Source organism: Polypterus senegalus, chromosome 8 (assembly GCF_016835505.1).
Source record: "Polypterus senegalus isolate Bchr_013 chromosome 8, ASM1683550v1, whole genome shotgun sequence".
NCBI lineage: Eukaryota > Metazoa > Chordata > Cladistia > Polypteriformes > Polypteridae > Polypterus > Polypterus senegalus.
In genome coordinates, this window is record NC_053161.1 from 174,141,277 (window position 1) to 174,163,866 (window position 22,590).

The window sequence follows — 22,590 nt, forward strand, 5'->3', positions numbered from 1 at the left end:
AGAGGAGTCAGATGAGGTGGCTCGGGCATCTGATCAGGATGCCTCCTGGACGCCTCCCTGGTGAGGTGTTCCGGGCACGTCCAACCGGGAGGAGGCCCGGGGAAGACCCAGGACACGCTGGAGGGACTATGTCTCCCGGCTGGCCTGGGAGCATTGGGATTCTCCGGAAGAGCTGGAAGAAGTGGCGGGAGAGGGAAGTCTGGGCCTCTCTGCTTAAGCTGCTGCCCCCGCGACCCGACCTCGGATAAGCGGAAGAGAATGGATGGATGGATGGATGTTAAGCTTGTAATTTCATTTAGGCCAGGCTTATACCTGACGCGACATGACGCAAGCGTTGCACTGTTTATACTTGTGCGCGTACTTTATGTAAATCTGGAAGATTCCACCAGGTGGTAGTGTGAGATATCATCACAGTGGGTGAGAAAACGTTCAGCATCGCTGTGTTGTGAATTGCCTGAAACCAGTGGCGTAGCTAGGGGCGAGCGGAGGGGTCAGTCCGCCACGGGTGGGACATTTTTGGAGGCAACATTATTGGCCAAAAGGCTCAGTACAACTCGTGTGTAAGCAGCAGGGTTCGGAAAAATATCACTCATGAATGAAAACAGTAAAATTCTCTGATTCTTATCCGCAAACGCTTCAAAAAAACTTTTCAGACTGTCCTTCTGTGATGGCATCAGAAATAGCAGCTTAAATTTATGAGGCAAAAATAAAAATCATATAAATATGTTTATAACAAAAATAAACAAACATTACACTGATAATAATTTCTAGGAAGATAAACAACTAATTTAAAATTTATAATTTCATTTTGTTGTCAATCCGAATATGTTCTTGCTCTGCGCAGAAAACGCTTATCAGTGCCTCTATACGATATTCTTGTCTAGTTGATGCTTATAAATAATTATATGTCAAACATTATTCCTGTTTCTCTATAGATGAATACATCTATGCAAAATTTATCTTAAATTTTCTCCATACGTCATTTTAATTTTCTATTTAAATTGGTTAACATATTGAGATATGTTGGAGGGCGGCAAATCGAAGCGCTGCCCCGCCCCGTGCGGCATGAACTCGAGCTACGCCACCGCCTGAAACATCCATTAAATTCCCAGAACACCTTGGCACAATATCTCTGAAAAGGATGTTTAATGATTACATCCCTCAATCCAGTGATGTGCTCATTCATGAATTTTGGACATGCTGGAGACTTGAATGCCTTTCCGCTTTGCAGAGCAGGCGCAAATGGACTTGCCGATCCAGAAATATACAAATAGGAGGTGTTGTTGAGGAAGATTCCACTATCACGCAATAAATGGCCTATAGGATTTGTCACCTTGGTATTCCCTAGCAGTGATGGTACAGAACAAAAAATAGAAGTTAATACTGCCTCTCAAGGCATCTCCAGAAACTCTATCAGGCGTATCACAAAAATCTTTCTACTAGAAAATGGATAAGTTAACACAATGCTTGCCTCTTCTTACTGTTTAGTGATATAATGTTATTATATCAGACGGGGAGTGTTCTGCCCCACATCTTGTTAGTTGAGACTGTTATTTGTTGAGCTGTGCTCCCCCTTCATCTTGCCATTTATTAACACACCAGTCAGTCACGTCCCACACTCACAGTGGTGCTATAAAAGTCTATGAAACTCACGTAAAGCACGTAGGTCCCATAATAAACATTTGAGTACAATATACCCCATGTCTCTCACGTAGGCACCCCTTAATCTCTTGTTTCGGTCATGTCCGAAACGTATCCTTAGGGTATATAAGTGGTACGCAGCAATTTGAACCTCTGTCTATGTGCTTCTCTTTGTCTTGATCCGACTCGCCTTGTAAGTGTCTTTTAAAGCTTTATTGTTTAATGTACACTGTCTGCTATGTACCTGTACTGCTTTGTAAATCATTCTTTATTGTTTTTGATTGTACACCTGTAAATACCTGTATGTTTCTTTTGTATATATTTCAGTTTACAACGAGGTACGCCAGTAAAAGCCTTCAAGAAAGCACGCTCACCCCTTGTCATTTCTTATCTGGATGTGCCGAGTTGTTTAAGCTCTCTGCGGCCACATTGTACAGACAGCGCAGAGTTAGGCAGAAAACCCAATGTTGCTTCGCATTGGTATCACGATATCCTCGCTGTTTAAATCACCAGTTTCTGTTCCTTTCACTTCTCTCCCGTACGCTTAATGTTTTATATGCATAGAAATCAAAGACATATAATGTGCAAATAAATATTATGGGATAGTACCATTTATTACAATTATCTGACCTATATTGTCCTGTTTTTCAGACACAGAAAATTGTTGGCAACATAGCAAGTTACGGATGTTTATTTTTATTGTTGGGAACACAGATTTTTTTTTCCTTTGAAATGCAGTGAGTTCAAGTAAAAAGTCTCAAACAAATAAAACACACAAGATACAGATAACCTACGTGAAAAATTCTACTTGAGCACAGTAACGAAGTTGTTTTACTTTGTTACTTTCCACCTCTGATCCATTGCGTCATCGTTAACAAATGCTTTATCTTTATTCTGTGCACATATTCCCCCTTCAGGTTTTTTCTGATAAGCTGTTTTTCATGCCATCTTAGGTGTCAGTGTGACTTTCCCTCCGTTATTTTCCTCCTGACTCTCAGTGAGTCTTCCCATCATACCTGTCGGTAGACGTCACTCATTGCGCGACACGACTGTCTACTGATAATCATTGATTTTTGAATTGATTACCCCACAAACACAAGCCAAAGCTTTCCCGCTACTGCAGCTGAGTTTTGTTTAAATCAAATGTTTAATTGTAAGCATATAAGTGCTTCATTAAACACACGATGGGGCTTAGCTGGCTACAAACAGACAGGTAATGTTCATACTCCCCAAATATACTGAGGCTGAACTTGCAGCTTGGCGGACCCTTAGTGGCTGCGATGGCCCCTCTGCTTCTGTAGAGTCTTCATAGAGCAAGAAACGGCTCTGTATATTGTACACATTTTTTATGATTTTCATCATTTGTAATGGCTCTAAATTATGGGTTTGCATGAGGACAACTGATTAAAAAATTCAATTGCAATTAATCGCTTAGTTCAAATTTGTAATCTTAAAGTCACTGTGTATTAATTGCAATTTGTCACATTTCCTTCAACCAGTTAATATTTTTCTGTAAAGCAGACATAACTCATTGACTATTTTCTAATACAAAAGTTTTAATAATCTGTTGCCTATGTATAACCCCAATTCCAATGAAATTGGGACGTTGTGTAAAACGTAAATAAAAACAGAAAACAATGATTTGCAAATCCTTTTCAACCTATATTCAATTGAATTCACTACAAAGACAAGATGTCTAATGTTCAAACTGATAAACTTTATTGTTGTTTTGCAAATCTTCACTCATTTTGAATTTGATACCTGCAAAACATTCCAAAAAAGCTGGGGCAGGGGCAGCAAAAGACTGGGAAAGTTGAGGAACGTTCAAAAAACACCTGTTTTGAACATTCCACAGGTGAACAGGTTAATTGGAAACAGGTGTTTGTCATGATTGGGTATAAAAGGAGCATCCCCAAAAGGCTCAGTCGTTCACAAGCAAGGATGGTACGAGGTTCACCACTTTGGGAACAACTGCGTGGGCAAATAGTCCAGCAGTTTAAGAACAACGTTTCTCATCATCTACTGTCCTTAATATCATCAAAAGATTCAGAGAATCTGTAGAAATCTCTGCACGTAAGTGGCAAGGCTGAATACCAACACCGGGTGCCCGTGACCTTCGATCCCTCAGGCGGCACTGCATTAAAAATCGACATCATTCTGTAAAAGATATTACCATGTGGGCTCAGGAATACTTCAGAAAACCACTGTCAGTTAACACAGTTCATCGCTACGTCTACAAGTGCAAGTTGAAACTCTACCATGCAAAGTGAAAGCCATATATCAACAACACGCAGAAATGCCGCCGGCTTCTCTGGGCCCGAGCTCATCTGAGATGGACTGACGCAAAGTGGAAAAGTGTGCTGTGGTCTGACGAGTCCACATTTCAAATTGTTTTTGGAAATTATGGACGTCGTGTCCTCCAGGCCAAAGAGGAAAAGGACCATCCAGATTGATATCAGCGCAAAGTTCAAAAGCCGGCATCTGTGATGGTATCGGGGTGTGTTAGTGCCCGTGGCATGGGTAACTTGCCCATCTGTGAAGGCACCATTAATGCTGAAAGGTACATACAGGTTTTGGAGCAACATACAGTGGGTACGGAAAGTATTCAGACCCCCTTCAATTTTTCACTCTTTGTTATATTGCAGCCATTTGCTAAAATCATTTAAATGAATTTTTTCCCTCATTAATGTACACTCAGCACCCCATATTGACAGACAAAAAAAGAATTTTTGAAATTGTTGCAGATTTATTAAAAAATAAAAACTGAAATATCACATGGTCCCAAGTATTCAGACCCTTTGCTCAGTATTTAGTAGAAGCACCCTTTTGAGCTAATACAGCCGTGAGTCTTCTTGGGAAAGATGCAACAAGTTTTTCACACCTGGATTTGGGGATCCTCTGCCATTCCTCCTTGCAGATCCTCTCCAGTTCTGTCAGGTTGGATGGTAAACGTTGGTGGACAGCCATTTCTAGGTCTCTCCAGAGATGCTCAATTGGGTTTAAGTCAGGGCTCTGGCTGGGCCATTCAAGAACAGTCACAGAGTTGTTGTGAAGCCACTCCTTCGTTATTTTAGCTGTGTGCTTAGGGTCATTGTCTTGTTGGAAGGTAAACGTTCGGCCCAGTCTGAGGTCCTTAGCACTCTGGAGGTTTTTGTCCAGGATATCCCTGTACTTGGCCCCCACAGCATGATGCTGCCACCGCCATGCTAAACTGTGGGGACAGTATTGGACAAGTGATGAGCAGTGCCTGGTTGTCTCCACACACTGAGGAGAGGCAAGACACATGACAGCCCGCATGGAGTTTGCTAAAAGACACCTGTAGGACTCTGAGATGGTGAGAAATAAGATTCTCTGGTCTGATGAGACCAAGATAGAACTTTTTGGCCTTAATTCTAAGCTGTATGTGTGGAGACAACCAGGCACTGCTCATCACTTGTCCAATACAGTCCCCACAGTGAAGCATGGCGGTGGCAGCATCAGCGTGGCTTCGTAGTAAAAGAGTGCGGGTACTAGACTGGCCTGCCTGCAGTCCATACCTGCCTCCCATTGAAAATGTGTGGCGCATTATGAAGCGATGCGACAATGGAGACCCCGGACTGTTGAGCAACTGAAGTTGTACATCAAGCAAGAATGGGAAAGAATTCCACCTACACAGCTTCAACAATTAGTGTCCTCAGTTCCCAAACGCTTATTGAGTGTTGTTAAAGGGAAAGGTGATATAACACAGTGGTAAACATGGCCCTGGCCCAGCTTTTTTGGAATGTGTTGCAGACATCAAATTCAAAATGAGTGAAGATTTGCAAAACAGCAGTAAAGTTTATCAGTTTGAACATTCGATATCTTGTTTTCGTAGTGTATTCAATTGAATAGAGGATTTGCAAATCATTGTATTCTGTTTTTATTTACGTTTTACACAATGTCCCAACTTCATTGGAACTGGGGTTGTATATTAAATTACTGTATTTTAGTTTGTTTATTGAACAGTTTTGTGTAACCGAAACAAATGAACAAACAGTGACACACTAATCAGTCAATGGCTCAAAGTAGGATTTTTATTTATTATTAATTTTGAGCCACACAACAATGCAAATTAGTTGGCACTTTAATTGGTTATGTCAATAATTCTGTCTTTAAAATAATATAAAGAAGAAAAATAAGGCATTATTGTGTTTCAGAATATTTATTCAGCCAGTTGTTTAGGCAGACAGTTTATTTCCACCATTCATTCCAGAGATGATACCCCAGATACAAAAACAAATGTTCATATGCGACCAGTGCTGGGAAACGTTACTTAAATTAAATTTACTACATTACTCATTAAATATAAAATCCTAATCTCCTCCAGTTCAGCGCATTTCTTTTCCTCACTTTTCTCGATGGGGGGAAAAACAGAGTCGGATTAAAGCTTTACATCCACTGAATGTGTTGCTGCTGATTTAACTGATCGGTTACTTAACTGCACTTCTCGGTTTGCTACCAGCACTTTCCTTGGAGCTCAAGATGGAGGGCACGTCACTTCTCTAAGGACAGTATCTCACAACCCAGTCTGAATGGTGAGCTGCACTCTTAGTCTCTCAGCAGCCTCGGCCAAGTTCTGCAAGCTTACGGCATGGAGCCCGTTGTCTGAAAGCCCATAGCGGCACCCACAAATGGGTTGTCTGCAGTGTGTGAGTTGGTGCTTGGCTGAATGTGGAGATATCAGCTCAGATGTTCTCTTCTGCATCGATGCCCAGTTCACTGAAGACGAGATTAGGCTCCTCGGCACACACTGCCTTGGCCATTTAGGTTTCAGTCAGACTGTTTAGCTTCTGACTCGAAAGACCATGTAAAAGAGGGGTTTCATTGACCTCTGATGAATGTGCTAATTCACAGGGTTTGGCCAACAGAAAGTAGAGTGCAGGAGTCACCGTCAGATGACTGGAGATGACAGACTGGAGAATTTGAAGGTTTTGTAATTTATTCAAAGCAACAAACAATTTACACTAACAAACAAGAAAGCACACTGTAAGTAAATCAAGAGACCAGAATGCAAAGTCTCTCGGGAACAGGAAACCCCTTTTGGCCGAGGGTGTTATTTTACTAAACTTTCTTGTAATTATTATTATTATGATGTGACTGATGCCAAGGTGACTTACAACATGTGAGACATGATTGCTTACATTTCTTTTGTTTTTTCACTATTAGCACAAGCAGGTGAAGTGACCTCCTCCAGGTGACAAACTATCAGTGTCTAACAGTCATAACATATCAAATCCTTTTGAAATTCATTCTAAAACACATCTGAGACAGGTTACCATTGCTAGTACCTTATGAAAGCTCTCTGAAAGAATATTTTTCTGGGTAGGAAAAAAAAATTCCAGCATTACTTTTACAGGATAACAGTTCAGGAATTAACAATTTAACACCAAAATAAAAAAGGGGAACTTCAGAACATTTAAATTCTTTGGGGTGGGACGCCAAGATAAAGGGGTTGATGGCCCTGATGTAGATCTTCTCCAACTAAGTCCACTTCTGGAGGTGGCACCCAGTCTGAATTCTTTTGTGGCCCAGAAGGTTCTAATTTGTGAGACTCCAGTACAGCAATATGGCTTCTGAAGATGAATTCCTCCAAATTTTCTTGGGGTGTGTATGTGTAGCAAAGTGTATTCTGATTTTTTATTTATTTTGTTGTAGCTTTTAGTTATGAATTTCCCCAAAATCAATTGTTTGTGTCCTTAGTTTCATACCAATGGTATTTTGTAGTACAAATGATAATTAATGCGACTCCCCACAGACTGCAGGCACCCTCAGGTGATGGTGGATGCTGTACTGGTTAAGTCTGCTCTCTCCAAGCCTTTTCTAATTTTATTCTATTGATTTGACATGAATATTATTTGGTAATTCTCAAGTGTTAAATAACTAATGTGCTCCTCCAACTGAGTTCTTATATACAGTCTTTGTCCGTTTTATTATCAAAAGCAAACAAACAAAACAAAACTACATTTTAAAAAAACAGCATTTCTTCTTGTAGTGTGATATCACAGCGTTTTAATATAATTCAGCATGATGTACAACATGACCATATGGATACTTTGGATTTTCATTTTTATTTTACATTTTATTTATATTGAATTAATAGTTTGTGTTTGTAATTATTAGTAACTAAGTTGATTTATTATTTAATAAACATTGGCGAGAAGCTGTGTGTATGGCACCCTGTTTTGTTTTTTTTAGTTTCTGGAAAGGTATTTTATTTTTTGCTATATAAAAATATATATTATATAACTGAACTATGATTTATTATGTGAGGTTATGTATATTGTAAAGAGTTCTTTTCTGATGAAATGTGTATATTATAAATAGTTCTATACGTAATATGTATGTTATAAAAAACAGAGCTAGGCACATGGTAGAGGCTGTAGGGGCTTTGGTGAGAAGCGGTTTGTATGATGCCCTGTGCTTTATTTTGTTTCAGTAAAATGAAAAAGGATATAAACTTCTTATTCACCTCTGTGTTGATTTGTTTTTGACACAACACCAATTAGGATGGATTCCATTCAGTTACATGTGCTTACTGTCCAGGCAGGAGTGAACCTCACTCTTTAGTCAGGACAGTTCAGTTGTACTTTTCTCCGGTGTGAATTCTGGTGCCACATTCCAATCAGCAATATGTTTTCTCTCAGAGATTAATTTGCCAACATACAGGGAGTGCAGAATTATTAGGCAAATGAGTATTTTGTCCACATCATCCTCTTTATGCATGTTGTCTTACTCCAAGCTGTATAGGCTCGAAAGCCTACTACCAATTAAGCATATTAGGTGATGTGCATCTCTGTAATGAGAAGGGGTGTGGTCTAATGACATCAACACCCTATATCAGGTGTGCATAATTATTAGGCAACTTCCTTTCCTTTGGCAAAATGGGTCAAAAGAAGGACTTGACAGGCTCAGAAAAGTCAAAAATAGTAAGATATCTTGCAGAGGGATGCAGCACTCTTAAAATTGCAAAGCTTCTGAAGCGTGATCATCGAACAATCAAGCGTTTCATTCAAAATAGTCAACAGGGTCGCAAGAAGCGTGTGGAAAACCAAGGCAAAATAACTGCCCATGAACTGAGAAAAGTCAAGCGCAGCTGCCAAGATGCCACTTGCCACCAGTTTGGCCATATTTCAGAGCTGCAACATCACTGGAGTGCCCAAAAGCACAAGGTGTGCAATACTCAGAGACATGGCCAAGGTAAGAAAGGCTGAAAGACGACCACCACTGAACAAGACACACAAGCTGAAACGTCAAGACTGGGCCAAGAAATATCTCAAGACTGATTTTTCTAAGGTTTTATGGACTGATGAAATGAGACTGAGTCTTGATGGGCCCGTGGCTGGATTGGTAAAGGGCAGAGAGCTCCAGTCCGACTCAGACGCCAGCAAGGTGGAGGTGGAGTACTGGTTTGGGCTGGTATCATCAAGGATGAACTTGTGGGGCCTTTTTGGGTTGAGGATGGAGTCAAGCTCAACTCCCAGTCCTACTGCCAGTTTCTGGAAGACACCTTCTTCAAGCAGTGGTACAGGAAGAAGTCTGCATCCTTCAAGAAAAACATGATTTTCATGCAGGACAATGCTCCATCACACGCGTGCAAGTACTCCACAGCGTGGCTGTCAAGAAAGGGTATAAAAGAAGAAAAACTAATGACATGGCCTCCTTGTTCACCTGATCTGAACCCCATTGAGAACCTGTGGTCCATCATCAAATGTGAGATTTACAAGGAGGGAAAACAGTACACCTCTCTGAACAGTGTCTGGGAGGCTGTGGTTGCTGCTGCACGCAATGTTGATGGTGAACAGATCAAAACACTGACAGAATCCATGGATGGCAGGCTTTTGAGTGTCCTTGCAAAGAAAGGTGGCTATATTGGTCACTGAGTTGTTTTTGTTTTGTTTTTGAATGTCAGAAATGTATATTTGTGAATGTGGAGATGTTATATTGGTTTCACTGGAAAAATAAATAATTGAAATGGGTATATATTTGTTTTTTGTTAAGTTGCCTAATAATTATGCAGAGTAATAGTCACCTGCACACACAGATATCCCCCTAAAATAGCTAAAACTAAAAACAAACTAAAAACTACTTCCAAAAATATTCAGCTTTGATATTAATGAGTTTTTTGGGTTCATTGAGAAAATGGTTGTTGTTCAATAATAAAATTATTCCTCAAAAATACAACTTGCCTAATAATTCTGCACTCCCTGTAAATTTAGTTTGCTTACTTTTCAAGACAGGAGTAAACCTCACTCTCGAGTCCTGAAGGTTGCTTGTTTCTCTGGACTGATTTTTGAACTGCTACCTTTATTCTGTTGTGAACTCTAGTGTGTCTCTGAAGACTGCCCATCTCTGAAAACGTTTTACCACATTCATTACAGGAATATGGCTTCTCTCCTCTGTGAACTCTAATGTGTTTGTGAAGATGGTCTATTTGTGAAAACCGTTTACCACACTCATTACAGCAATAGGGCTTCTCTCCTGTGTGAATTCTTTTGTGACTATGAAGGTTACTTTTTCTTGAAAACTGTTTACCACATACATTACAGCAAAATGGCTTCCCTCTGGTGTGAACTCTAGTGTGGTTCTGAAGACTGATCATTTGTGAAAACTGTTTACCACATTCATTACAACAATATGGATTCTCTCCTGTGTGAACTCTAGTGTGTTTCTGAAGACTGATCACTTGTGAAAACTGTTTACCACATTCATTACAGCAATATGGCTTCTCTCCAGTGTGAACTCTAGTGTGGTTTTTCAGAATGGTAAGAAGTGAAAACTGTTTACCACATTCAGTACAGCAATATGGCTTCTCTCCCGTGTGAACTCTAGTGTGGTTCTTCAGATGGTTTACACGTGAAAACTGTTTTCCACATTCAGTACAGCAATACGGCTTCTCACCCGTGTGAACTCTAGTGTGTCTCTGAAGATCGCTCATTTGTGAAAACAGTTTACCACATTCAGTACAGCAATATGGCTTCTCTCCGGTGTGAACTCTAGTGTGGATCTGAAGAGCACTCCTGCCAGAGAATTCTTTTCCACATTCCAAACAGCACTTATCTTTGTTTCCTGTACAAAGTTCAAAAGAAAAGGGGAAAAAAGAGCTTATTTTCAATCCACTGCCTTATTATTAACATTAACTCACATTAAATACATGATGGCTGAAATTAGGAACAACCTTTGATAAGCATAAGCAATTATAAAACTTCAATTTATTAATTTTATGTTCTCTATTACAACTACTTAGCAGGGCCACATATATAAAACTTCCTTATGCTCGGCAACATGTGTAAGCCAATTCTCACACAAAAGTTCGGATTTTTAAAACTAGAACTTGGCATTTAAATTGGCTTAAAGTTCTGAGAAGCTTTGAGCATTTGTAGGTCCCAAGCAGACTTTGTGTTGGCATTTTAGAAACAGCTGGCAGAAAAACGAACTAAACAGATAATCTCATTTCATTGCACATTTCCTATTCTGATGTTTTACAGGCTACACAAGAAGTGGTGAGTTTTAATGTATCACAATGACATTTTGGCTCATGATGAGGACTTAATTATAAGCTGATTTTGACTCCCTACTGTCATCATCTTTGAAGTGTGTGTTGAACATGTGACTTCATTACAGAGACCATCATGCAGAAATCACACAATCCCAGTTCTCTTACAGGTCTTAATAGCTATAGGTTAGTATGCGATGGCGGCTTTTCAGTGTGAACTGTCTGACTGGTGAGGAATCTCTCAGTCACCCTGAGACACATCATGCCATCTGTATGGGGTAGTAAATTTAAAATGTTAGAGATACATGCAATATCCTTAGTATCAGGATGTACAAGATGTAATCAAAATGCAATCTGCAGCAACATCTTCCGTCATCAGCAGTGGTGGCCTTCCTTGGCCTATCTGTCCCTTTGTGATGACTGAGCTCACCTGTGCATTCTTTCTTCTTATTGATATTCCACACACTTGATTTAGGTCATCCTAACGTTTTACTGATGTCTCTAATGGTATTATTATTGTTTTTCAGCCTCATAATGGCTTCTTTGACTATCATTGGCACAGGTGTTGTCCTCATGTTGAACAATGACCACTACAAACAAAAGGGTAGAAGCAAGCCGAAGTGTCTTAGGCCTACAGAACTAAAGCAATGAAACACACCCAAGGAATCACATTACGGTGCCCTGAAATAGAGGGGACCATGTAGAAAAACTCCTGTCATTTCTACAGGGTGTGACTGAAATGTTTGCAAATCCCCTTTAAATGAAAATGTGTAATGTGACTTTAATTAATGAATTATTTAATTTGTAATTTTTTCATCTGTAGAGCAATAGGGTAAATGAAAGAAAAATGTTTCTTTGTCTCAGCCATTTTGGAGAGTACTGTATGAAACAGAATGCTATGCCAAACATGAAAAAGACACTTTCAATAATCAAAATGTGTCCTGACATTTATGCACAATTAAATTAAAACTGTTTTACACCAAAACAAACAACAAAATGGCTTCTTTAATTCACCAAGGAAAACAGCACAATGGATGAGTGACGCCTCAGTGCCCAGGCCAAAAGAAGCTAATGTGACATCGGAGAAAAATAAGATTAGAAAACCAAGGAAGAGCGCAGCTGTTGGTGTTTCAGCTCTATAGGTGAGTGGCAGGTGACACCAGGGCTGGTAAGCTTTGTGACACACTGGTGACATTTATACTCACCATTATAATGTTAACAGGTATCTACTGTCAGGACCTATTTATATTAAGTAAACTAAAATTTGCCAGGTTTTACTGTCTATTTGCTCTAATGTGTGTAGACAAAATTGTTGGTACCCTTCAGTCAATGAAAGAAAAACTCAAAATGGTCACAGAAATAACTTTAATCTGACAAAAGTAATAATAAATAAAAATTCTATGAAATTTAACCAATGAAAGTCAGACATTGATTTTCAACCATGCTTCAACAGAATTAATAAAAAAAAAAACTCATGAAACAGGCCTGGACAAAAATGATGGTACCCCTAGAAAAGACTGAAAATAATGTGACCAAAGGGACATGTTAATCCAAGGTGTGTCCCCTATTAGCATCACAGGTGTCTACAATCTTGTAATCAGTCAGTGGACCTATATATAGGGCTCCAGGTAGTCACTGTGTTGTTTGGTGACATGGTGTGTACCACACTCAACATGGACCAGAGGAAGCGAAGGAAAGAGTTGTCTCAGGAGATTAGAAAGAAAATTATAGACAAGCATGTCAAAGGTAAAGGCTATAAGACCATCTCGAAGCAGCTTGATGTTCCTGTGACTACAGTTGCACATATTATTCAGAAATTTAAGATCCATGGGACTGTAGCCAACCTCCCTGGACGTGGCCGCAGAAGGAAAATTGATGACAAATCAAAGAGACGGATAATACGAATGGTAACAAAAGAGCCCAGAAAAACTTCTAAAGAGATCCAAGGTGAACTTCAAGCTCAAGGAACATCAGTGTCAGATCGCACCATCCGTCGTTGTTTGAGCCAAAGTGGACTTCATGGGAGACGACCAAAGAGGACACCATTGTTGAAAACAAATCATAAAAATGCCAGACTGAATTTGTTAAACTACATGTGGACAAGCCACAAAGATTCTGGGAGAATGTCCTATGGACAGATGAGACAAAAATTGAACTTTTTGCCAAGGCACATCAGCTCTATGTTCACAGACGGAAAAATGAAGCATATCAAGAAAAGAACACTGTCCCTTCTGTGAAACATGGAGGAGGCTCTGTTATGTTCTGGGGCTGCTTTGCTGCATCTGGCACAGGGTGTCTTGAATCTGTGCAGGGTACAATGAAATCTCAAGACTATCAAGGGATTCTAGAGAGAAATGTGCTGGCCAGTGTCAGAAAGCTTGGTCTCAGTCGCAGGTCATGGGTCTTGCAACAGGACAACACACAGCTAAAAACACCCAAGAATGGCTAAGAGGAAAACATTGGACTATTCTAAAGTGGCCTTCTATGAGCCCTGACCTCAATCCTATTGAGCATCTTTGGAAAGAGCTGAAACATGCCGTCTGGAAAAGGCACCCTTCAAACCTGAGACCACTGGAGCAGTTTGCTCATGAGGAGTGGGCCAAAATACCTGCTGAGAAGTGCAGAAGTCTCATTGACAGTTACAGGAATCGTTTGATTGCAGTGATTGCCTCAAAAGGTTGTGCAACAAAATATTAAGTTAGGGGTACCATCATTTTTGTCCAGGCCTGTTTCATGAGTTTATTTTTTTAAATAATTCTGTTGAAGCATGGTTGAAAAATCAATGTCTGACTTTCATTGGTTAAATTTCATAGAATTTTTATTTATTATTACTTTTGTCAGATTAAAGTTATTTCTGTGACCATAGTGAGTTTTTCTTTCATTGACTGAAGGGTACCAACAATTTTGTCCACGTGTGGTAATTATTATCTCTGTTATGGCTGCAAACATCAAGCAGTCCAAGACTAAACTCAGTGAAGAGCGCTATAAACAATAAATACAACTGAATTAAAAAGTAGTGTTACACAAATTAATCAGCCTTGAATTAAAATTGACAAGATTTTGCTGTTTATTGTGAAATCGACTTGCAGTTGGTTGACTGGTCTACTGATTTCATGACATGGAATGTGTTAATCTGAGGACATGCGTAGAAATGAGTGCACAGAGTGGAAACTGGTGAAGATAATAACCGCTGTGCGGAAATATCTTAAAGTATCTAAAAAGTGATAGGAATGTTATATGTGAAGTTTAAAATGAAAAATTTAGGTGTTAGTTGTGGTGGATTTAAAGCAAAGACATTTGGAGCAACTTATTTCATGAGACATTTGTAGGTACAACACTCAGGTGAGTGCATCGACTTTCAACAATGCAGTGAAAGCAGGAAAACCGCTAAGGAAACCAATGTGTCTTAGCTGTCAGTAATGGCACGGTTTGAAAAGAACCAGAAAAATGATCAGGACAGGACAAAAAAAATATATATATATCACTCAAAAATAATTGCAATTTATCATTTTAGATACTCAGCCATTTTCTATAGTAGAAAGTTTAGAATTCCATCATTTAAGTCCTATAACATTGATATACGATATATACTGGCGAGAGGACGGTTCTTTTCAGACATAGCATTACCTGGGACGTACACTTAAGTGACATTTCATATACAGTGACATGTGAAAGTGTGGGGACCCCCAGATCAAAATAACTGTTACTGTGAATAGTTAAGTCAATAGAAGATGAATTTATCTCCAATAGACACAAAGTTAAATATAAACCATTCTTTTCTGCAATTTAAACAAGATTCGTGTATTACTTTTGTTATGTAGTATGAGAAAAGGAAGTCGTACTCCACTAATGTATGGGCACGACAAGTGATCAGAGGTCTCGGAAAACATTTTTCTCCCCCAAGATATCAGACTTTAAATTAGATCCTTAATGGCTTTGGCTTGTTCACATTCATCATTAGGAATGGCCATGTGATGCAAATGTCAAAGCTGTATCAATTCTCAGACTCCTCAAACCTTGTCCCAGCAATCAGCAGCCAAGGGCTCCTCTAAGCAGCTGCCTAGCACTCTGACGAATAAAGTAATGAATTGTCACAAAGCAGGAAAGGGCAACAAGAAGACAGCAAAGAGTTTTCAAGGAGCCATTTCCTTAGTTTGTAGCATTATTAAGAAATGGCAGTTAGCAGCAACAGAAGAAGTCAAGTTGAAGTCTGGAAAACCAAAACAACTTCCAAAACAACTACTCATTAGATTGCTAGAAAGTCAATTCAAAACCCCTAAAGCTTCATGAAGGTGTTTTGTAGTCACAATATGGACTTGTAATGCACTGTCCTTCTGCTGCAGCGACATCACCACAGATATGACCTTTATGTATGAGCCATCAGAAGAAAACCTCTCCTGTGTCCTCACCATAAAATTCAGCATCAGAAGTTTGTAGATGAACATCTAAACAAGCCCGATGCATTTTGCAAACAAGTCCTGTGGACTGATAAAAGTCAAAACAGAACTTGATGGACACAATGTGCAAAGGTGGGTTTGGAGTAAGAAGGCGGCCGAATTCAATGACAAGAGCACGTCTCTGACTGTTAAGCAATGGGAGAAGATCGATCATCTTTTGGGCTTGTGTTGCAGCCGGTAGCCTGGGGGTATTATTCAGTTTCTTAAATTGAGTGTGCGTGAGTCACCTTGATTGATATCAGTCTAACAGCCAGAGACAGCAACAATAACATTTATTTATATAAAATATTTTCATACAAACGATGTAGACCCCATCTTCATACAGAGAAAGGAAAGGTGGACAAAGTGACAGCCTTACATAATTATTTTCCTTTGACTAAACAGAAATTGGAAATATTACAAAAAAAATCTAATGAGAAAAGGCCATTCAGCCCAACAACTCTTGCCAATCTGATCCACCTAACCTCTCTAAAACAACAGCAGTTTGAGTTTACAAAGTCCCTTAAAGTTCTACTTTCCAACACACTTCCTGGTAATGGTGGCTGTTTTCTGTGTGAAGAAAAACTCTTCAATGTGTAGAGGTGCTACTGGAGAATGAAATTTCATCTCCCAGCAGTCCCTCTGATTGGTTGTCTGCTGAAGGTGCAGGGGCTGCTGGGTACAAGGAGGCAGACACAACATTTAAAAGAAGGCCAGTTCAACAGAGGAGAAAGTCTTTTGTGTTTGGTGTCTGGAGTTGCCTATCTGTTTGCCTTACCATTTTGCTACTTGTGTTTTCTCTTGGAGATCATCTCCTGTTTTGGGTGTATGGACTGTCTGGTGTCTTCCTGGTGCATGAGGACTGTGCGAGGATTTTTTATCATCCTGTAAAGAAAGGAGCGCTCCTGATCCCATTGACATGTCATCATCTCATCAGGAAATACCAGTAGGACAGACCTTTACATTCACATACAGCGTGCTGATCTCTGGACTACCTACCGCCATCATTTCATTTCATCAGTTGCCATTTTCATGGAGTTCGTGTGTGGTTTTTGTTAGTGGTTTGTTATTGTTGAATTTGTGTTTATTGTATATCGCCGTAAGGGGAACTGGGGTAGGATAATTTTCATTTAATAATCTTTAAATTTCTATTACCAGTTGCTTTTTTGTCTCTGTGAGGGAGTGTGTGAGAGTCGGGCCAAGGCTGGGTGTGTTTCTGGGATCCCCACTGAAAAAGAAATAAATAACCATCTTATCGACAGTGGAAATCTTATCTGGGTTTTTTACTCCACTAGAGATCTTAATGTGGAATTATCCCTTAACAAGTTTCCAGCTGTGTCATAATGTTCTTGTTGAACTGTTTTTGTAGTAACAGCCAGGCTCCACTGCTCTAATTACTTTAATGATGTTAAACACTCATGCCTCCTCTTAATCTCCATTTGCTTAAACTGAAAAGGTTGAACTCATTTAATCTTTTCTGATAATTCTACCTCTCATCCCTAGAATTAGCTTTCCTCTGGACTTTTCTAGCACTGCTTTGTATTTTTTGTAGACTGCAGACCAAATCTGCGCACAGGACTCCAGATGAGGCTTCACTAGTGTGTTATGAGGCTTCAACATGACCTCCTTGGACTTTTACTCCACACATCAAGGTGCTATATAAACTGATATTCTGTTAACTTTCTTAATGGCTTCTGAACACTGTCTGCAAGTTGATAGAGACGAGTCCACTATGACTCCTAAATTCATCTCATCAAGTGTACTTAGAATTTTCCGACTGCCCATTGTGTATTCAAACCATACAATTTAACTTCCTATGTGTAATACTTTACATTTTCTTAAATTAAATTTAGTCTTCCAAATATGCCCAAGTCTCTCTGTAATGATTCAACAGATTCTCAATTAACTCCCAATCCACCTAACTTAGTATCATCTGAAAACTTAACCAGCTTGTTATTCACATTCATATCCAAATATTTATATATAATAAAAATAGCAATGGCCCCAGCACTGACACCTACAATAACCCAATTATCAGCCATTTTGATAAGGTTCCTCTCACCATCACTCTCTGCTTCCTGTGTCTGAGCCAATTCTGCACCCACCTACAAACATCACCCTGAACTGCCACTTTTTAGTTTGATGCCCACCCTCTCACGTGGCACCTTATGAAATGCTTACTGAAAGTCAAAATATCTAAATCTTATTATGTGATATCATCTACTGTTAAATTCTGCTCCGTACTTCTAAAATTTTTATTTTTATGCTGTATTGAGAATTTTCTGTTCTGTGTATTGTATTGACCCCCTTCTTTTGACACCCACTGCACGCCCAACCTACCTGGAAAGGGGTCTCTCTTGAACTGCCTTTCCCAAGGTTTCTTCCATTTTTCCCTACAATGTTTTTTTGGGAGTTTTTCCTTGTCTTCTCAGAGAGTCAAGGCTGGGGGGCTGTCACGAGGCAGGGCCTGTTAAAGCCGATTGCGGCACTTCCTGTGTGATTTTGGGCAATACAAAAATAAACTGTATTGTACTGTATTGTATAATCTCATCTGCTCCACTTTGATCATATCATTTTGCTGCCTCCTCATAGAATTCCATCATGTTAGTCAAACACGACCTCCCTCTTCTGAACCCATGCTGACTGTTTAGTTAAACTCCTGTCCTTGCCAGGTGTTACTCAATCTTATCTTTAATAATTCATTCCATTAATTTTCCTGTGATGCACATTAAGCTTACTGGCCTATAGTTGCTTGGATCTGCCCTGTCACCCTTTTTATATGAGAAGATATTTGCCATTTTCCAGTCCTTCGGTATCTCTCCAGTGGACAGTGACTTCCAAAAAATGTGTGTCAGGGGTTTAATCTCTGTACTCTCTAGCATCCTTAAGAACTTGAGGGTAAATATTATCTGGCCCTGGTGATTTGTTTGATAAAGTAATGGAGCAGCACTGAAACAAGGATGGTGACAAAAGAAGAGCTGGTGCATTAAGTTAGCTGTGGGGCCAAAATAACATGTCAGATGAGGGAGGTCTGATCAGTAAAACTGTTCTTTCCATGTCTTGCTCAATCTTTTCCTTAATAAATTCCTTCCATTAATTTATCTGGGATCCGTGTTAAGCTTGCTGGCCTATAGCTGCTTGGATCATCCCAATCACTTTTGTTTTTGTAAAATGAGATATTTTCCATTTTCTAGTCAACAGAAATTTCCAGTGTGCAATGTCTTCCTAAAAATATGGGTTGTCACACACATGCGCTTGGGAGGAAGGCTAAGGGCTTAACCGAGGGCAAGATACGCGAGCAAGCTTTGACAAAGTGCACAATCCTTTGTTCTCCCTTGTCTGCAGATGACCACAGGAGAAATCAGCCTAAAAAGCTTCCTCCAGTTCCTGTACCCCTTTCCTAGCTACACGTCCCATCAACATGATTTCCTGCTCTTTGATTTTGGACCCACCTCTTCCTCCCCTGCCTCTATAAGAACCCAGCACCTTCCCTCTTTAGTTTGTCCCTTTTTGGATGGGGAACAAGAGAGTACTTTCTTAGACTGAGTGTTATAATATATGGGGCGGATGCTGAAATCTTTTTCTGCTCTCCCTTTGCGTTTTGACAGTGTCAAAGGTTTATATGTGTATTCACTTACCCCCTTAAGTACTTGAGGATAAATATCTGGTCCTAGTGATTTGTTTGAGTTCAGCCTATTTAATCTGAGCAGCACTTCTCCCTCTACAATTTCCAAATCTCTCAGTACCTCCTTAGTAGTCCCTGATACCCTGGGATGTTATCCACTGGCTTACTTGTTTTTTTTTTCTGAAGTTTTCACAAGTTTAGTGCATTTGATGTTTCACCGTCTATTAATTGCAATTCCCATTGATTGTTCCAGATCTACAGTACTTCACCTCCTTGGCCTTTCTTTTATTACTAAATTACTGAAAAAATCTCTTTGGTGCATCTTTTTGCCTTATCTGTAATATTCCTCTGTAACTGCATTTTAGCTTCCCTGATATCTTTCTTAATGACTGCCTTCTTACTCTAAATGCCCTACTGTTAGTTTGGGGTAATTAGTCTTCTATGACTTATTTAGCTATATTTTACATTTGCAGCTTCTTTAATCTTCTTATTTACCCACTGCAGAGTTCTTATTAATTTCATTAAATCTGTCCTGCATCGTGTCAAATGTTTAACTTCTTCCTAGTAAGGAATCCCAGTTACTCTACTGTTTGCTGCCACGACACCAGTTAATTACTGACTTTCCGGCAACTGCAAAAGCTTTCTCTGCCTTCTGACCAACAAACACAAAGGTTTGAATACAAGTACCTTTACTAAAAATTGAACTAGCTCTGGTGTAGATGGCAAAAAAGAAAAAGAAAAACAAATAGAGAAAAGGTATGAAACACCCTCAGGGCTCCTTAACGGTAACCACAAAGTTTTCAGGAGCAAAAGTTACATTTAACTCACTCTCTCACAAAAGTAACACATACACACAGCCTTTTTCACTTTACAATGCAAGAATGATGTTAGCGGGTCACTTCACGGTGTTGCTCCAATTCAGTGCTTCAATGTTTCATCCAGATACCTCGTAAGGGTGAACCTGCTCTCATTTGTGAAAAGCACAGGGCGCCAGAGGTGGACCTGCCAATTCTGGTATTCTATGGCAAGTGCCAATAGAGCTCCATGGTGCCCACTAGCGGACATCAGGCTCTCATGCCATCCTCATGAAATCTGTTTTTGATGGTTTGGTCAGAGACATTCACACCAGTGGCCTGCCTGCTGGAGGTCATTTTGTAAGCTCATCCTGTTCCTCCTTGCCCAAAGGAGCAGATACCGGTGGGTCCTGCTCATAGGTTAAGGACCTTCTACGAGGGGCCTTGTGCAGCTCTCCTAGAGTAACTGCCTGCCTGTCTCTTGGAATCTCCTCCATGCCCTTGAGACTGTGCTGGGAGACACAGCAAACCTTCTGGCAATGACAGGCACGTATCGATGTGTCATCCTGAAGAAGTTGGGCTAACTGTGTCAACTCTGTAGGGTCCAGATATGGCCTCATGCTACCAGTAGTGGCACTGACTGTAGCCAAATGCAAAAGGAGTGACAAAACAGATTAGGAAAGATAAATGTCAGTGGCTTCTCTACACCTGTAAAACCATTCATTCCTGTTTTGGGGGTCATCTCATTGTTACCCCTCTAGTGTAACTGTTGTTCAGTTCATTAACACCAAAGCAGCTGAAACTGATTAACAACCACCATTGCTACTTAACTGACCAGATCAATAGCCCAGATGTTTCATTGACTTGATGCTATGCTCGGATTAAAAAGTGTTCCTTTAATTTTTCAGAGCAGAATATGAGAATGTTGTTTACAGAAGGACAACACCAAGGAAATCACTATAATCTAACAAAAGCATCACTGCACATCTCAAACTTGTAAAATATTACCTCGATGTTCCAGAACAGACAATGTTCTGTAGATGAATGAGAAAAGCGTTGAACTCTTTTGTCAAAACACATGACATCATGTTTGGAGGTAGGAGACAACTGCACATTGATACTAAAGCCTCAAGCTGAAGGGAGGATCATGGGTTGGCCTGCTTGTTTCTTCAAAGCCTACAGAGCTTAACATGATCAAAGGGACAGTGAATTAAAAATATCAAGAAATCTGACTGCAAAACATTAGGATAGCAGAAGCTTAGCAGAAGTGGAGTCATGACATGGGACAATGAGACCAAACACAGGAAGAAATCAAAAAAGACAAAGAGTTAAACATAAGGAAATTGGTGTTCTTGAATGGCCAGTAAGAGATACGCGATGCTGTGGCCTGACATAAAGAGAACTGATCAGAAAAGACCTCAGGAATAAAAGGAACCAAAAAGGTATGGAGAGAAGTTATGGAATAAAATTCAAGGCTGATCAGCAGCTACAGGAAAAGATTGGTGGAGGCCATTACTATTAAAGAAGGGTCAATTCCTTGCTTTGTGCTCCAATAAACACACGTTATCGGCAATACACTAATAACCCAATTGTGCTCCACTCACTTAGAATCTGGAACCAATGTAGAAAGCATTTTAAGACGGAGAAGCTTCTTTCTGTGGCACCCCTGCAAAAGAACCACCTCTTTCAACCCTCACAAACATATGCAGTTTTTAATATCTGGAAAAAATTTGGAATTAACTTGCTTAGAGACCTTTATATAGACAACGTCTTTGCATCCTATGAACAATTACGTTCCAAATTTAACATTCCAGCTACAAATTTCTTTCACTATCTTCAAATCAGGAACTTTGTTAAACAGAACCTTCCAGATTTTCCTCATCTTGCACCCTCATCCACGCTGGAAAAATTATTGCTCAATTTCAAGGAGTTAGACTCCATCTCTACAATATATAAAATCCTTTTACAATCCCTTCCTTTCAAAGATCCAAGAGGACACTGGGAAAATGACCTCTCAATTAATATATCAGAAAAGGAGTGGAAAGTAGCAATGCAGAGAATTCACTCAAGCTCCATATGCGCAAAGCATACAATTATACAACTCAAAATTATATATCGAGCACATCTGTCTCGACTAAAACTCTCCAAAATGTTTCCAGGGCATGATCCAACCTGCGAACGTTGCAACCAAGCCCCAGCCTCACTAGGTCACATGTTCTGGGCCTGCTCCAAATTAACATTATTCTGGACAAAAATTTTTAATTACCTCTCAGACAGTCTTGGACTCACAATCCCTCCTAACCCATTAACAGCTGTGTTTGGGGTTCTTCCAGAGGGTCTTAAAGTGGAGAAAGACAAACAAACTGTGATTGCATTCACTACACTGTTGGCACGCAGACTTATTCTGATAAACTGGAAGAACCCAAACTCTCCTTTTTTAAGTCAGTGGGAAACTGATGTGTTATATTATTTAAAATTGGAAAAAATCAAATACTCAGTTAGAGGATCTGTGCAGACTTTTTCAAAACATGGCAGGATCTAATCAGTAATATTTTGAAATGATTTCATAAAGCACATAGAATT

General features: G+C 39.7%; 1 protein-coding gene across 1 annotated transcript in view; it reads right to left on the minus strand.

The window, feature by feature from the left end:
* Positions 1-8,754: 8,754 nt before the first annotated feature.
* Positions 8,755-22,590, minus strand: part of LOC120533398 (gastrula zinc finger protein XlCGF26.1-like) — a 126,837-nt gene continuing 113,001 nt past the window's right edge. Inside the window, exon 5 of the mRNA XM_039760260.1 lies at positions 8,755-10,650. Within this exon, the coding sequence (XP_039616194.1) occupies positions 9,881-10,650 (770 nt within the window). The 3' untranslated portion in view covers positions 8,755-9,880. The remainder of the gene's footprint in view (positions 10,651-22,590) is intronic.